The sequence below is a fragment of the Ursus americanus genome, chromosome 31 (assembly GCF_024610735.1).
Source record: "Ursus americanus isolate L20-20 chromosome 31, mUrsAme1.1.p, whole genome shotgun sequence".
In the NCBI taxonomy this organism is placed as follows: Eukaryota; Metazoa; Chordata; class Mammalia; order Carnivora; family Ursidae; genus Ursus; species Ursus americanus.
In genome coordinates, this window is record NC_142157.1 from 19,641,661 (window position 1) to 19,660,654 (window position 18,994).

Sequence of the window (18,994 nt, forward strand, 5' to 3'; positions counted from 1 at the left end):
AGAACATGTCTGCGTGACATATTTGTGATTATACTGAAATTTGTTTTTTAATGTAACATTTATTGTCTTAAGTTCCACACAGTAGTCACTATCATGACAGACAGTGCTTTGCATGGGTGACCTTGTCTTTTTGGTAAAATGTCACTCGTGCCTGTGCATGTCCTACCTTTGCATCCGTGACAGACATCAGCATAGCTGAAACTGACTTTCAGTGCCCTGGCCCTACTCTCTTGCTGCTTGTACCATTCCCTTTTTCTAGGTTCGCATCAACATTTATTTTCAAAGGTGGTTTGCTTATAGATTAAAAACAAACTGAGGGTTACAGAAGGGAGGGCATTGGGGGGAGGGGGTAATCGGATGATGGGTGTTAAGGAGGGCACGTGTTGTAATGAGCACTGGGTGTTATATGCAACTAATGAATCACTGAACACTGCAACAAAAACTTACGATGTACTATATGCTGGCTAACTGAACATAATAAAAAATTAAAAAAATAAAAGACTGGGTTTTCAAACTAAAAAAAAAACAACAAACAAAAACCAAAAGCATTAAAAAAAAAACAACCCAAAAGCAGCAGCTGGATATTGTCACACAGGTATGACTCTGGAAGTGGTTAGTGCCTTTAGCTCTGAGGGTTCTTTCCAGAGTCCTTGGATCCTTGTATCCAACCTGATCTATGAAGACCTGTTCGTTTCCCTACTCACTTAATACCCAAATTGCTTTTCTTCGCTTTTTTTGACACCTGCTCTCTTGCAGGATACCAGTGGCAGGATACCATTCTCTCTTGGTGTAGCTGTCTTAACTCCAATACTTGGTGGAAACTTGGAATTCAACACATCTATTCTGAGCTTCCGTTAATGTCTGGCACTAGGCTAGGCACCAAATAAATAACAATAAATAATACAGGCAGTCTACACAATTGTTAAAGCTGCAGGCACCAGAACCAGACTGCCTGAGGAAGGATCTCAACTCAACTTCATTAGCCGTATGATATAGGATAAGCTAGTTAATCCCTCTGCGCTTCCAGTTCCTCTTTGTCAAACAAGGTTAAAAATAGTACCTATCTCACAGAGTTGTTGAGAATGTTAGAAAATGCCTAGCTCGTAGCACATGCTTAAGACATGTTGACCTAAAGAAGATACAATTGTGGTCTTTGCTCTCATTGACCTTCCAGCTTTATGGGGAAAAAATGCAAAAAAAAAAAAAAAAAGTCACAGGAATTAAAATACGATATTAAAAGTAATATAATTTGGAATGGATGTAACAAGGTTGATGAGAGTACCAAGAAGCCAAGAAGAGAGTGTGGTATGTTTAAAGATCTGAAGGAAGTTTGGCCTGGTTGGACTGATAATGTGAAGAGAGTATGTGAGAAGGTCAGAGATACACAGGGGCCAGATTATATAGGCTCAGTGAGGAGTTTAAACTTTAACCTAGGAGGTCAGAATTTTAAGAAACTAATGCTTTAAAAAGACAATTCTGGATCCAGTATGTAAAGTCAACAGAAGGGCTAAGACTAAAATTCAGGAGCCCAGTTAAGAACTTTTTGTAATAATCTAGTAAGAAAGGGTGGTTGCCTGAATGAAAGAGGTGGAGTAGGAGGTTGAGAATTGTGGGGATTTGAAACATCTGGTGATTATTTGGAAGAATCAAGGGTGATGTTCAAGTTTCTGGCTGGGCCTCTGGTTGGTTGGTGGTTTCATTCACTAAATTGGGGGATCTGTGGGGTAGGGAGAATTTATAGGGAAAGATGCTGGTGTTTTAAGTGGCCAAGGGGATATCCAAGTGGAAGTATTCCTTGGGCAATATTATTTGCAGGTCTGAAGCTGAGATAAAATACAGGCTAGGGCATGGATTTGAAGCTTCGTATTTCTCCCTCTGCCTTTCAGCTATCATTACTTTTCATGCTTGCCCCACAAAAATCTCTTGAGATCATTTTTTAGGTGTCATGGTGTCACAAAGATAGTCTTTGTTTTTACAGGAGCAGACTAACCTTAGCAGAGAGAGGAAGAATTTCCTCGGGCAGAGAAAGGATGATGATAATGAACGATAGTAGAAAAGTAATAAGGAGAAACAAAAATTTCATGTAGGAAAATATCTATCGGCAGAAAACTTTGAAGGGCAACCAGAGAGAGTCAGATTGTGGAGACAGTCATTGAACACTGGGAAGGGGGCGCAAGAGGCAGTAGGAAAGAGGAAAAATAGGAAAGGAGGGAGGTTGCAGTGTGGGAACACATTTGCAATATACCACGTGTCTGGTGTCCTTTCTGTTTTCAAAGGTTTCCAGTGATTTGTTCATCCAGGAATATAGTTGGCCTGGAACATCATGGGGGTTTGGGGCCTTAACTCCTGCACATTAACAATCTACAGATAACTTCTAACTCCCCCCAAACTTAACTACCAATCACCTACTGTTGACTGGAAGCCTTACTGATAATATAAACAGTCGGTGAGCATATCTTTTGTATGTGATGTGTATTATATACTGTATTTCTGCAGTAAAGTAAGCTAGAGAAGGAAATGCTATTAGGAAAACCATAAGGAAGAGAAATGGCATTTCCAGTACTTTCCTGTAAAAACTGCATGTAAGTGGAGCCCCACAGTTCGAACCTGTGCTGCTTAAGGGTCACCTGTAGTTCCCATCTCACCTTCCCTCCTTTTCCCTATTTGTTTACAACACGGGAGTGTGTTACTAAAGATGGCGGTACAGCTACACCCCTCAGGCTTCCGGGCGCGCTCAGCTGAACGGAACAGATGTGAAATTTCTTTCCTAAACAAGAACTTAGCTGGTTTGACTAAAATTAGCCCACCGGCTTGATAAAGCATAAATCGCAACAAACCTTTTAGATAAATCATTTTATGGTTATGTTTGGTCTTAAGTACAATTTTAGTCTTCCTCACATACGGGCTTTGTTTTTATAAGAAAAAACTGTAGAGTGACACTGAAGAACATCAAAATACACACAGCTGCACATTTTCCCCCCCTGGGGTCATTAATATTTACCTTGATTGTTGAGAGTAAAACATACGCTTGCTTTATATTAAAATAATGCTATGGAAATTTAAATATGCATTTTATTACACTGGGTAATGGAGCACAGTGGAAAGGGAGCACTGGCCGGAGCAAGGAGTTAAACTTGGTGTTTTGGAGGAGAGATGATTTGTAAGTTACCTCCACAACAAGCTCTTTTCAGTTTGTTTAGACCTAGGTTCTTTATCCATACGATGGAAAGACCCAGTACAACATATTTTCACCTTTAATTTACTCAAAACAATTTAAAGCAGGGAACAGATGAAATGGGGAGGGAGATGTCTATGACTAGTTAGCAATGAAGAGATTAAATACTTCCAGGAGATGGGCACCTGGGTGGCTCAGTTGGTTAAGCGACTGCCTTTGGCTCAGGTCATGATCCTGCATTGGGCTCCCTGCTCTGCGGGGAGCCTGCTTCTCCCTTTGACCCTCCCCCTTCTCATGCTCTCTCTCTCTCTCTCTCTCATTCTCTTTCTCAAATAAATAAATAAAATCTTAAAAAAAAAATACTTCCAGGAGGTAAGCAGATAGTTCTCAAATGGCAAGTCGGGATCTATGGGGTTGATATTAGAATTAGCATGAGTTCAGGCTGTTTAGACACATCAGTGTCTCACTGCCTTGTACCCTCTTGCATTGGTTATTATGACCATGTATCTGGAGGCCAGTATGACTCAACTGACTACATAGCAATAGCATTCTATGAAGAGTTCAAGTTCAATTCCACTCTGGTGTATCACTCTGGAAAAGCCGAAACACATATAAACTGGACAGCTCTGTGTGTGTGTGTGTGTGTGTGTGTGTGTGTGTGTGTGTGTGTGTGTGGTCTCTTTCAATGTATCTGGAGGCCTAGGAAGTGACAGCTGTTGCATGGTGGATTGCTGAGAAGACGGACAGTCACATGAGTCCTGGTTTTCCCTCACTGACACTTGGCTCAGTTAATGGGTTGTGTAACTTTGGGCTAGGTACTTTATGTATAAGGTTTCTCGCATTTAAAGTGAGAATTGTATCTATCACCTTGTCTTCTAGGGCTGCTGAGAGGATAAAATGAAATATATTTGTAACATTTCTGTACTAGTGAGTGGTATGCATAATGTATTAAATAATTGTTCTCAGCCAGCTCCCTATATTTGGGGATTCTTTAAATCGCCCATGAAACCTAATTTCTATTACCAATGCTCTCTCCAGCTTTTCCTTTCCTTTCCTTTTCCCCCTCTACCATTATGAACACCATTACCACTACCTTTTACTGAAGACCTGCTCTGTGTCAAGACTGTCCTAAGAGTTTTACTGGCATTACCTCATTTAATCCTCATAGCATTATATGGTATACCCATATATATCCTTTCTCACAGAGGAGGAAACTGGTTAATAATAGAATTTGCTCAAGTTAATAGCAAGGGAGCAGCAGATATTGAACTGAATTCCAGTCTTCTAACTCCAAAGCCTGTTAGTCTAAAAATGTCAAATGAGCTGCTATTCAGGTCAGAATTTGTATAACCCCTTGCTGTTCCTGATATTATGATCATGAACTTCTCTGAATGGTACAGTATTTATGTACTGCCATGGATTAAATATACACATACAATAACTTGCCTGTAGTTTCAGGAGCTGTATGGATCTAAGAGTCTTCCAGAAAACCATCTGATTTGGTGCAGTAAACCGAATACCCAGTGGGCACAGACTGCTCTCTTTATCTTGAAATCCCAGCATGGGGACTGCAGAGAAGATTAACTATGGCTTAGAAATTTGGCAAAGCTCTATAGCACTTTGGTTTGGTGTAGGCTTCAAGAAAAAATGTTCTTATTTAAAAATAAATAACTTTAACTGAGGGTATTCATTTAAAATAAAGCAAAAGGGAGATGGAGGGGGATGGGTGAACAGGTGAAGGGGATGAAGAGCACACTTATCATGGTGAGCACTGAGTAACGTAGGGCAGTGTTGAATCACTATGTTGTACACTTGAAACATAACACTGTATGTTGAGCCTACTAGAATTAAAATTTAAAAAAGCTTAATAAAAATAAAACCTTCTGAAACATTAAGAGGCACGCAAACAATGAATCATGGAAGACTTTTTAAAAAAAAATGGAATCATGTTATTTGCATATTTTAGTGTACATTTCTAAAAATAATATATTTGTAAGCATAATCCATGTTAATGACTATAGCTGTGGTTCATCCATTTTCACTGCTTTATACATTCTAAAATACATTCTAATATATATATATTAAATTGTATTAATAATATCCCATCCTACAACTTTATTTTTTTTTTCAAATATTTTATTTATTTGAGAGAGAGAATGAGCATGAGTGGTGGAGGAAGGGAGGGGCAGAGGGAGAGGAAGAAGCAGACTCCCTACTGAGCAGGGAGTGTGATGCAGGGCTTGATCCCAGGACCCCAGGATCATGACCTGAACTGCAGTCGGATGCTTAACTGACTGAGCCACCCAGGTGCCCCTACAACTTTATATTTTTAATGCCTTTTCCTAATTATCCTTCAAAGGATTATTATCATAATTATAGTATCACTTTAACATAACTTTCATTAACCTCTACTACTACAGATGACTGGAAAAAGACTCCCAATTTAAATTAAGCCAGACACATTCTGTTCAATAATTTTCTGTTGCATAAGCAACCAAAACTTGAAAACGACATGCCTTTCTAACGTAACTTGGGAACACACAGGCCTCGTTGAAATATACTTAACCTGCAACACTTACACAGGGCCTGAGGTCAATGTTCCCGTTAATGACTTAAACCTCAGGTGAGGGGAGACCAGATGCTTACCACCTGCTCTGTGACCAGGGACATTATTGGATGCTGTCAGGATTGGGCTCATAAAGTCTATGAAATGCCATCCATAAAGGGATATGATGTTTGGAAAGGAAGGGGAAGGTGTCACAGGCACTGACACCTCTTAGTGTGGGTTAAGCTGAGACGCATTTTTTTGAAGATTTTATTTATTTATTTAAGAGAGAGAGAGCGTGCAGAGCAAGAGTGAGAGAGCCCAAGCAGGGCCAGGGGCGGAGAGAGAAGCAGACTCTCCACTGAGTGGGGAGCCCAACTGGGGGCTTGATCCCAGGACACTGGGATCATGACCTGAGCCGAAGGCAGAGGCTTAACTACTGAGCCACCCAGGTGCCCCCAGAGACACATTCTTAAACAAAGGAGCATTGACTTCCTCGTATTTGTTTGACAAACTAAAAAGCACAGAAAATATAGAGAACAAAAAATATAATGTGGATTTTATTTCTGAAAACTGTTTCACTAATTCTTTATATTACTGTAACCCTTTATTGCTGGGGCAATATGACGTGTATTTTGTAAATGAACTATGAATGAATTGGTGAGTGACTAAACCAGATGGGGCAACCAGAATGTGCTCTCTATTATTACCTACAGGATGTCAGTCACTCAGGATGAATGGCCAGTCTTCTGTTTTTCTGATCATATTTTTAAAGGTAAAATACATAAAATCATACAATAAACCATAACACGTTATGATACGTTTGTTCTCATAAAGAACTCTCCTGAACAAAATCTCACCTTTATGCAAACAAATTTGGGTAATAGATATCAGTGCTTTGTCTTAAGAGTTTCGAAGAATGAAACTATCATTAATATCTTTCTTATTTTGAAAAGAAAGTGAAAGCATTTCCTTTTGGGTATCAATCTGATGTATAAGCATGCCTGGTACAGAAATAATGGCAAAGAGCATTCATCTTTGCATATTTTATGGGACCAAATTTGCTCGCTTCTTGATTTCCTTTTGTACTCATAAAATTCAGTGCTCTGTGAGTATTCATTTCGGCAGCATAAAAAATAAGACTTTTTTGCACTGTGATTTGATTATAATTATCATACTTTTGTCACTTATCTCATAATAGTCTGCTCTCTTGAAAGATACAAAGAATATACCTAGTTTTGATATTAAATATCTCCAATTTATTTAGAAAATATGATTGAATATATCTTTTATTACCAATTTATATTATCTTTTAGTTGTGAGATATTTATATGGCCCCTATCTATTATTCCATATATCTCCTGCATGAAATAAAAGTTCAATTACCCAGGAAAGATGTGAGCAATGGACTATAATAAATTAGAGAATTTTAAAGCAGTTTTGATAAAAGTATAATCACAAACATACATTATCAGCTCTGATAAATATTCCAGGGTCAGGAGAGAAAAATGTTTAAAAGTCAGTCTAAAGCTTAATAAATTGACTTTTAAACAGGACTAGATCATGCAAATAGGACCCTCTTATGAAGAAGTGGGAAAAATTATAATTAAAAATTTAATAATATTTTAGAGTGTTTCCTTATATTATAAACCAAGCAATTTGCATCAAAGAGATTATCAAATACTAATAACTTTAAGTTAGATTAAAAATAAGTGTGTGATTTTTATTTGGGGACATCGTTTATATAGAATAAGCATGAGTTCATTATACTATATATTTATAAGCTTTTTATATGTGTAACAATGTTAATATTCTTCCCGCCCCAAACCAATAATAGAAATCCAATTATTCCATACTTGGCAATTATTTAGAATTTCAAGTGTTGATATTTTTATCATCTACAGGTTTAAGTTATTGGCTTACATTGTAAAGAATATTTTCATGTTCATAGAATACCTGAGCAGCTGGACTCATCAAGCTGGAAATCCATGCAGTTGGCCAAACCATCACAGCGCTCGTGAACTGGGATACAGCTGTTAGAGGAAGTGCACATCAACGCACCGTCAGAACAGCTCCTGTTGGCTGGGGGGGTGGGGGGAAGACAATAATCATCACTTATTTAAATGAATTTCTTATAGTGAAATATTAAGACAGTTTATTGTATCATCCCTCCTCTTTCTAGTCCTATATTTAAATTATGTATTATAGTTCTCTTTTATTCTTCAAAAAGAAGTTTCTGGATAGAATCATTTCCCAGCTGTGCACTATGTACTATTATACAGGTGTGTATGTATAAAGTACACTGTGTGTACTATGTAGTCTGAATTGATTTTAGACTTTTATGTCAAGGCAGAGCTCTCTGTGCCTCTGTTGCTCCCCTAATGTCCCTGCCATTATGCGCAATTGAGATGACAGCAACCATTACTTGAACGTTCATCAATTTCCACACGGTTGTGAGTGCCGGGTGGTTCCCGGGTACATGATGGAGGTCACTGCCGCTCAATGTACTATGACTCTGTGCCTTCACAGCATGGTGCATTTGACTAATTCCAGAGTCTCTTGTCGGCCTGACTTCAAGAGACAAGTGTAGGTCTTGCTCATAAGACGAGTTGTTTCAAAAAACCGACTTTACTGATGCTAACCAAGGGTACTGACCCTTCCATAGCAATCTAGTCCTGCCAAGTACTCGACCTCCCCCAGATGCTACTCTAAGTCCTGAAACTGTATTTTTGTCTTCCTCCCTCTTGTTCTCTTGTCTCATTAGGACTATAATTTCCTGTAAAGCAGTAATACTATTTAGGCTCTTTTTACAAGTGAGCGCTGAACCAAAACGCTTCATTCCAGGCTGCCATGAGCATCTCTCTCGGCTCCTATTGGCCTGAGAACCTGGAAACGAGCAGGCTTAGGCTTCAGGCCTGATCTCTCTTCTCTGGTTCTACTCCAGTTTTGCCCCACGCTGAAATCTGTCCTGTCTCTAAGCCTTTTTATGTGATAGCTCTTCCATCTAGCTTTGTTGTGTTTGGAATAGAGGGAATGTCGGAGCATGGACCCATTGCACCATCTTGTCAGGAATTCTGGATAGATTTCAAAAGCATGAAATAATAATGACATTGATTACACTGATTGTCTATCCCTGATCTTTTGAGTCCTAGGGTTCTGCAGAGGTAAGTGGAGGGCAGCAGTGAACAGCCAGGGCTTTGTGGCACTTAACCCAAGTGCAACAAGAATGGTTCTGCTTTTCTATGACTTACCTAATGGTGCCATGTACAATATGTTATTTAAACATTTTAACCCAAACCTGCTGCTAGAATTGTTTTTTTGTTTTTTTTTTTTAAGGATAGTCCTGGGGAGTTACTTCTACTAGAATAAAGACAATTAAGTTCAAACTTCTCAAGCTAAATTGATATTTTAGAAGACTCAGGAATAATATCCCCATGGATAGGTCTTACATAAATTTTAACAGTATTATTATGATTTTTTTTTCTTTTCTTTAAGTGTATTTATGGGCTGGAATTGTTTGAATTATCATAGGTTACTGACACAGTTCAACGGCTGCCCATCAAAATTAATTTTCAAGTTGGATATAAAGTGTTTTTAAGACTGTGTCTTTCCACTGATTAAAAATGCCAGCTCTGAAACTTAAAGCGATGCTTTTCATTGAGTAATCCTGTGGTGCTCGAACATCAGTTCCCACCACTAAATATCACTGAGCTGTGGCTATGACTCTATGCTTAGCACTTCGACTGGAGAGTGCAGGGGAACAGGAGTGACCAGAAAAAAAAAAAAAAAAAGAGTGACCAGAACACATACAGAAGTAAAAGCAAAATGACAATATGAAAGCAGTTAATAGTTCAAAATAATAATAAAAAGAAATGCTGTAAAGCCAGACTTAATTGGTAAAGCATCGGTACAAGTAAGTGTTATAAAAATAAGAGGTTCCTTTAGTGCACGAAAGTCTGTAAAGACTGAAAGAATAGAGTCTTGAGATGTTTTAAATTTTCACGTTTCTAGTATAAAGCCATTTAGCAGAGAGGGAACAAAATCTATAAATGGGGAATCAATATGTTTGACATTAGAACAGTGAGGAAAGCAGTTTGCCTCTCACTGGGGAGTTTGTGTAAGGAGGTAGTGCAGACAAACTCAAAAACCACAGCCAAAACCAGACTGCAAAAATGGCTAAGGTCCCAGAAGAAATGATCTTTAAGCTTTTGCAAAAGGTTAAATAATTTTAAGATCTACATTGACAAGATAAATGATATTGCAAAGCAAGTCAACTAGGAAATAGAATAATCTTCCAACTCTTATAAGATGAAGAGGTATTTGTAAAAAATGAATATGTACATATGTGTGTGTGTATGAACATTTTTCATTGCAAGGGGCTGAGAGATCATATTAAGATGACAGTGTTACGGGTTTTTTAAAAAAAATTTTTTAAAGATTTATTTATTTGAGAGAGAGAGAGAGAGAATATAAACGGGAGGGGCAGAGAGAGGGAGAGAGAATCTCAGGCAGACTCCAGGCTGAGCATAGAGCCTGATATGGGGCTTGATCTCATGACCCTGAGATCACAACCTGAGCTGAAACCAAGTGTTGGAAGCTTAACCGACTGAGCCACCCAGGTACCCCAACAGTTTTAAGGTTTTAAATAATATAGTATGTTGAAATTTGTATTCAAAGTTGATAGATAATACTCATCTACTGTTGAAGCATTATTTCAAACACTTGTCTTCAAAATACTAATCCATCCATATTCCTGCACCCAGTGTGACTGATAGCTTATTTTTAAGTTGACTGTACTATGAAGAGCTCTAACCTGTACGTGGTATAAGTTCTCAGTTTTGGCCCAAATAGTATTGAAACATAAAAAAAATATGTAACAAAATAAATGGTTTCAATTTATAAAAAGTCTTACTTTTCCTTTCTTGAGGAAGTTAAAAATTAGAAGTTTTATGAAATTTGAAACTAAAATCTTAGTTTCTATGGCATTTAAAATAGTATAACATTAAAGTTAACTGATATTTATCAATTTCCTTCTGAAAGTAGGTAGCAAATAAATTATGAATAGCAAGTTGTATTTACTGAAAACCACACAGCAAAAAACATTGTATTGAATAAAGGAAAATTAATCAAACCATTACTTTCTTTTTCTTCTTCATTATTACTACATATATGACAAAGAACAATTCCAAAAGTACTCCAAATAATCTATATATTAAATTTATAGGAAACTCAGGTTTCAGAATTTCCCTGGACAATATCTACTTTCACTATATTCGAACATTATGGGTTAATGTCTATAAAAATACTTATTTCAATCTATCATCCTAAAGGGTGATACTCTTTCTTACCAAAACAAGCCAAGTAACAGAAAATTCTGTGGCTTTTAGCTCATTCACTCACATATTGAAGATATATTAAATATAAGCAATTCATGAAGGGTTCATTAGAGTTACTTTCCTAAAGCAAAATTCCTTTTATAAATTGTTGCTGCATGCCAAATATACACAAAAGCAAAGTACATGTGTCTAGGGATGTGTATCCATTTACTATTAAGATGAAAACTCATGTATGCGTCCAACAGTTCTAAGAGCCGAGTGACGATGGTCTTGCACCCTGAGAATGAAGGCTATCAGCATTTCAAGGCATGCCCATACCTAGCACGGAGCAGGTTGGATATTTGCTCTATCCTTAAACTAAAACCAACTACTACTCTTACTGAAATATCTTAGCAGTTTAAATAATTTTTATAAAATTACAGAAACAACTTAATGGGGAAAGAATAATAACTTATGTGTATTACACAATTGACTGTATTCATCCAATTCTTCAGTATCTCTGGAAAATAGACAATCACCATGATTTTAACACTGAATAAGCTGAGGAACACTTTTGTAAGAAGCTGCCAAATGCAGAGGGATGGTCTTTATACTATCATTGAGAAGCACTATAGGATGCTGGGATCACAGCTAACATATTTAAAGGCTAATAAGAATATTGATGATAAAGGCTGATCCACAAATCTGAAGAGCGTGACCCATTCTAAATCTTCCAAATGGCAATCAACTTCATAAGACACATTGACTACTGGAATATAAAGTTAGAAAGTGGGTAGACTATCCACTTCCCTATCTTTTTCACAGTCACATTCATCACTGACAGCTTCCAGGGGCCTCTCCTGAACCTTTCTGCATCTTCTCTCTCTACTCGGGATCCAGAAGGCTGAACTATAAAGGACACATCCACATGTTTCTTTGTCCTCTAGTTTCTCTTTGGGTTTGGGTGATGTGTACAACCAGCAAGAGGCAACATGGATGAAGGAGGCTGTGAGATCACCATGGGCTAGCTCTTCCCCGACTTCGTATCAAGCAGCCTCTTTGATTCCAGGTTAAGATAAATCTACCCTCCTCTCACATTCTTTGGTCTACGGGTGATACCAGCTCCTGCTTTTACTGTCTGTTGTGGTTTCTTTCTGCCTACTGTTTCCCTATAAGTAACCCCTTTGCTAAATAATCTCAAATTTTACAATATCAATGTGCCATCTGTGTCTTGCCAGGATACTGACTGATGCATCTGATGAACTAGGGGAATATCAGTAAGAGGAATGCTTCTAGTTTTGTGCTATTTTCCCTTATAATTAAACCATACTTAGTTTTTCTCCTTCTATCTTTTTTTTTAAGAGAAAGGGGATATTTTTGGTAAAGATGTACTACTTCAGTTTTTTTAAAAAAATTGTTTCTACTGGAAAGACAATATTAAATATGAATTAGTTTTAAATGCCAAACTCATTACAAACATTCTGATCACTAGAACATTTATTTTTGCAAGAATAAAAGGCCTTTAAATACCATTTGCTATTGATTTCCCTGCTTAAATTGTAACCACTTCAGAATCCTTATTCCTACAACATTTAAACATGTGCAAGGCTCTCAAAACCAACTTAAAAAAACAAAACAAAACAAAAAAACACCTCTTGTTTCATCCTACATCACATTCTAAGTGTCAGCTTCTTGGAAGAGCTGTCTATAGTTGATTTTTCTCTTTGACTACTTTTTCAATAAAAGATGGGCTTCAGAATTCTGCCCTTCCTGTCCACAGCAAGTTCCCTTTCCAAAGATCAACAGGAATTCTGTTGTGCTTTTCCCAATCCACAGTTTTTAGGCCGAAATCTTACATGATCTCTCAAAAACATTCCAACCTGTGAATACTCTCCGTATTTAAGGCTTTCTACATTTCATTTACAGTTCTCGCTCTCTTTTCGCTGTCCTCTTGTGCCTATGACCACATCTCAGTGTCTTTCAGTGTTTGTTTTTTTTCTTAACTGTCCTCCACCCTTTGTCTTTCTCTCTATATTAATCTCCCCCACACCCACAGCTTCAAGCATGTACGCTGAAGACCATGTGACTTATATAAATTGCTTAATCTCTTTCCTGAGTGCCACATTCTGAATACATTCTGAGTATTTCCATGTGAATGTGCCACAAATACCACAATCACAACATGTTTAAAAATGAAGCCACGATCTTCTCCCAAGAGGTGCTTCTCTTCCCATTTTCCCCAGCTCAGGAAATGGCACATTTGCTGTCCTGTTGTCCGAATCAGAAACTTTGCAACTATTCCTGATTACTTTCTCTTCCTCTTTACCCGGACATCTCTAAAGTCTAATCAAAATCTTTACTTCACACTGTTCCCCAACCGATTCCTTTATACTTGGGTGTGTCAGCTCCTAGCCAGCCCCCTCCCTCCCTCCAGTGCATTCCATGTACTACCTGAACGGTGGGTGATGGTGGCATGATGGGGGAGCAAGGACTCTTCAAGATCTCCCCAGAATTATTTCTACATTCTCACCACAAACTCTACTCTAGTCATACAAAATTTGCTTCAGGCAAACAACTTTTTCTCTATTTCCAGACCATTCTTTAGTGGAATCGAACATCTCTACTTCACTTGCCTAATGACTACTGTCCTTCCAAATTTACCTCTGCAATCATTTTTCTTACTAAAATTTATAGACTCCCTAGCATCACAGTTAGGAAGTACCCTATGTATTCAATAACACTGTGTTTATCTATGTCACAGAACTTCTCACATTTTATTCTTAACTACGACCTTCAGTAATATAAAATGTGTCTACAACCTGAGTTGGTCTAATACCATATCCATCTGTCATCAATGCCCAATATAATATGTGGCATAAATTACATTCTTAATGAGAGTTTGTGGATAAATAAATGACTGTGATTTTTTTTAAAAATTACCATTCTAAATCAATAGGTAAGCCCAGGAAAACAAAAAACAAAACAAAACAAAACAAGAAACTAGTATGCCTTCAATTGTTTGGTTAACTGTCATCATTAGGTGCTTTTATTCTGTAAATTTGCCCCAGCATTTTTTCCCTAGTTTATTTTCATGCAATTTTCCTTACAGACTCACAGCTTAATGAAATATTTCAGAGATGGATAGAAGCAATACCCTTATGATACCCGTCTATTCCTAGCATGGGCTTATTTCCCTTTAGGAGCAGAACTTCCTATGTGACTCCTTCAACAAACACCGGGTTTCCAGAGAGCGTCTCCAAGTATAAGGATACTGTACTTTCCTAAGCTTCTATTTAAATAGCATTCTTATTTGAAATCAAATACCATATGACTCTATTGAACTTAATAAGAGTTCTATCAACCAAATTACTTGAGAGTCCTGATGGGAATAGGGATAAATTATTTGGCAGGCTTTCTCTTCTTCATTCACTTCCATTTCTTTACCTTCCTCTAAGAAAATATCATAAGACTTGACAAGCTGGCTTTATTACAGAAAGAATATACATGTAGGAAATAACAGGGAAAAGAAGTTCACTTATTTACGAATGAAACCTGTAAACACCCAAATGCTGTCTCCCCTTTCTTGCATTCATCTGTACTCCTTTTCTGACAGTTATAATTTCTGACGCCCACTCTAAACAAGACACCAAAATAGCCTCATACTTCTTTCAGTGTCCCCTCTGACAGTTACACGTTTTTCACTACTTAAAAAAAAAAAAAGTGGTCATTACCATGTGGTTTGTGTAGCTCTCCCTGCAACCTATGCCAAAATATAGAACACAGTGTATTATAACACCAAGCAAACAAAGAATTAAATGAGATGGTAGTGGTGCTGTCGTGCTCACCTTAATGATTTGTGTAATTACTTCTTAACCAACATTCTCCTTCCTCGTATGAATAGGCTAGTTATGATAAAAGTAGAAGATGCTGAATGCAGGGCTGAGGATTTTCCATATATTCTCTCAAATTCTCACAGCCCTAGAAGGTAATATTACATGGACGATAAGACTGATTCTAATAACTCCCAAGCCTGCACATGTAGTAAGTGATTCGGGATGATATTCTAACCCATGTCCTTAGGATTTACTATTCTGTGAACTCTAATGACATGATATCTACCCAGGTAGTGGTCTAGGTCCAACCTCTACCTACCTATAGTCATTAAAATGAATATTTGTCTATAGTCCTTTGCTTGAGCCATCCTCATAAATACTTACATTAGGAAGAAATTATAACTACATGTCCTCAATCATTTCCACAAACATTTGTTAAAACAGTAACAAGTCCCACTTACAAGTGCATCAAAATATATCTAAAAATAAATTTAACCAAGGAGGTGAAAGATATGTATGCTCAAAATTATAAGACGTTGATGAAAGAAATTGAAAACAACACAAATGGAAAGATATATCATGCTCATGGACTGGAAGAATTAATATTGCTAAAAGGTCCAAAATATTCAAAGCAATCTATAGATTCAATGCAATCTCCATCAAAATACCAATAGCATTTTCCACAAGACTAGAACAAATAATCCTAAAATTTGTATGGAACCACAAAAGACTCCAAACAGCCAAGGCAATCTTGAGAAAGAAGAAAGTGGGAGGCATCACAATCCCAGATTACAAACTATTCTAAAAAGCTGTATTAATCAAAATCGTATGGCGCCAGCAGAAAATCAGACACAGAGATCAATGGACTAGAATAGAGCTCAGAGGTAAGCCCATGCATATAAGGCAATTAATCCATGACAAGGGAGACAAGAGCACACCTTGGGGAAAAGACAGTCTCTTTAATAAATGATGCTGAAAAAGTGGATGGCTACATGCAAGGGGATAAGTCTGGAGCACTTTCTTACACCAAATACAAAATCAAGTCAAACTGGATTATGGACCTAAATATAAAACCTGAAACCATACAATTAAAAGAAAACACAGGCAGTAAACTTTTGGACATTGGTCTTAGCATATTTTTCTGAATTTGTCCCCCCAGGCAAGGGAAACAAAAGCAAAAATTATCAATTTGGAGTACATGAAACTAAAAAACTTTTGCACAGAGGAAGAAACTATCAACAAAACTAAAAAAAAAAAAAAACCCAAAAAACAAACAAACAAACAAAACCAAAAACAAAAAAACAAAACCCTACTAAATGGGAAAAGATATCTGCAAATGATGTACTTGATAAGGGCTTAATATTCAAAATATACAACTCTACACACACACACACACACACACACACACATAATCTAATTAAAAATGGGCAGAGGACCTGAATAGACCTTTTTCCAAAGAATACATCCAGACGGTCAACAGACACACGAAAATTTGCTCAACATCACTCATCATCAGAGAAATATAAATCAAAACTACAGAGAAATATTACCTCACACCTGTAAGAATGGCTAGTGTCAAAGACAGGAAATAACAAGTGTTGTTGAGTATGTAGAGAAAAAGGAACACTTGCGTACGATTGGTGAGAATATAAAATGGGGCAGCCATGATAAAAACAAAACAAATAACAAAAAAGAAATACTACAGAGGTTCCTCAAGAAATTAAAAACAGAACCACCAGATGATCTAGAAATTCCACATCTGGGTTTTTATCCAAAGAAAACAAAACACTAATTTGAAAAGATATATGCACCCCTATGTTTATTGCAGCCTTATTTATAATAGCCAAGCTATGGAAACAAACCAAGCATCCATCAATACATGAATGGATAAAGAAGATGTAACACACGCACATACGTACACACACACAATGGAATATTATACAGCCAAAAAAGAGAACGAAATCCTGCCATTTGTGACAATATGAATGGACCTTGAGGGTATTATGCTAAGTGAGATAAGTCAGACAGAGAAGGACACATACCATATGATTTCGCTCATATGGGCAATCTAAAAAATAAGCAAAAACAGAAGTAGAATCATAAACACAGAGAACAAACTGGTGGCGACCAGAGAGGAGAGCGGTTGTGGGGTGGTCAAAGTAAGTCAAGGAGATTAAGAGGTACAAGCTTCCAATTATAAAAGAAATAAGTCATGGGGATGAAAAGTACATCATAGGAAATGTAGTCCATAACACTGTAGTCACTTGGCATGGTGACAGATGGTAATAGCAACAACAAGAAAGATAACAAATACATAGCAGCATCCCCCACATGAATGGCCCAGATGTAAATAAAAAAGAAAATCAGGTAAGTTTAACAGAGATTAGTGTGACTACAAACAGAGTGTTTCCAGAAATGCTAAGCAAACACAGCAAAGGAAACAGTCAACAAAACCAAGACAACCGACAGAATGGGAGAAGATATTTGCAAATGACATATCAGATAAAGGGCGGGTATCCAACATTTATAAAGAACTTATCAAACTCAACACACAAGGAGCAAATAATCCAACCAAGAAATGGGCAGAAGATGTGAACAGACATTTCTTCAAAGCAAACACCCAAATGGCCAACAGACACATGAAAAAGTGCTCAACATTACTCAGCATCCAGGAAATACAAACCAAAACCACAATGAGATATCACCTCACACCACTCAGAGTGGCTAAAATGAACATGTCAGGAAATGACAGATGTTGGCGAGGATGCGAAGAAAGGGGAACTCTCCTACACTGTTGGTGGGAATGCAAGCTGGTGCAGCCACTCTGGAAAACAGTATGGAGGTTCCTCAAAAAGTTGAAAACAGAGCTACCCTATGACCCAGCAATTGCACTACTAGGTATTTACCCCCAAGATACAAATGCAGTGATGTGGGGGCACCTGTACCCCATGTTTATAGCAGCAATGTCCACAATAGCCAAACTATGGCAATAGCCCAGATGTCCATCGACAGATGAATGGATAAAGAAGATGTAGGGTGTGTGTATGTGTGTGTGTGTGTGTGTGTGTGTGTGAGGCAGAATATTACGTGACTATCAAAAAATGAAATTTGCCATTTGCAACCACGTGGATGGAATTAGAGGGTATTATGCTAAGCGAAATAAGTCAATCAGAGAAAGACAATTATCATACGATCTCACTGATAACGTGGAATTTGAGAAACAAGGCAGAGGATCATAGGGGAGGAGAGGAAAAATGAAACAAGACAAAACCCGAGAGGGAGACAAACCATAAGAGACTCTTAAATCTCAGGAAACAAACTGAGGGTTGCTGGAGGGGAGGGGTTGGGGGGATGGGGTGGCTCGGTGATGGACAACCGGAAGGTATGTGTTGTGATGAGTGCTGGGTGTTATGTAAGACTGATGAATCACAGACCTGTACCTCTGAAACAAATACTACACTACATGTTAATTAAAAAAAAAAAAAAGAAAGAAAGAAATGCTAAAGCAAGGTCTCCATGCTTTGTTTAGCAACGTAATACAAGCGCCTACGTTACTGATGACAAGATCATGGTAAGACTCTAGAGAACTTCACTGCATCTGTCAAGCTCTCTTTATAATTTCCAAAGTGCATTTCTTCCATGGCACACTGAGTTAGTGAAAATAACTCACGGCAGCCAGCTTCATCTTCATTAAAGTGACAGTCGGGCACTCCATCACACAGCAGGAGGGACGGGATGCACTCGTTGCTTGAGCACTGGAACTCCATTTTACCACAGCGCTGAGGAGGGGGGCTGAGCGCACAAGCCATTTCATCAGAGCCGTCTACGCAATCTTCCTGTCCGTTACATTTCCCCAAGAGAGGGACACACTGGAGTGTGTAGATACAAGAAAATTGATCGGCTTCACAGGGCGATGGCTGGGGTGCCACAGGACCTACACAGAAAGCAAGTTGGTTTTGTATTAGAATTATCGCTCTGTCCACTGTTGAAACATTATAGGATACATTTATTCCTGCGTAAAAATCAAACATCATGGCAATTTAAGTCAATTAATCTCCAATTAGGAATGATATTAGCTCTATAAAACATCCAGATGCAATTAGAGAGTATGCCTCATCTTAACCTC

The 18,994-nt window shown here is 37.8% G+C and overlaps 1 protein-coding gene across 4 annotated transcripts in view; it reads right to left on the reverse strand.

Annotated features, from left to right (window-relative positions):
* LOC123785611 (MAM and LDL-receptor class A domain-containing protein 1) overlaps positions 1 to 18,994 on the reverse strand; it is a 660,266-nt gene that overhangs the window by 127,340 nt on the left and 513,932 nt on the right. For all 4 annotated transcript variants that reach the window (XM_087857640.1, XM_087857642.1, XM_087857641.1 and 1 more), the window contains 2 exons: positions 18,539 to 18,802; positions 7,677 to 7,802 (listed from right to left, as the gene is read on the reverse strand). In XM_087857640.1, the coding sequence (XP_087713766.1) occupies positions 7,677 to 7,802; positions 18,539 to 18,802 (390 nt within the window). The remainder of the gene's footprint in view (positions 1 to 7,676; positions 7,803 to 18,538; positions 18,803 to 18,994) is intronic.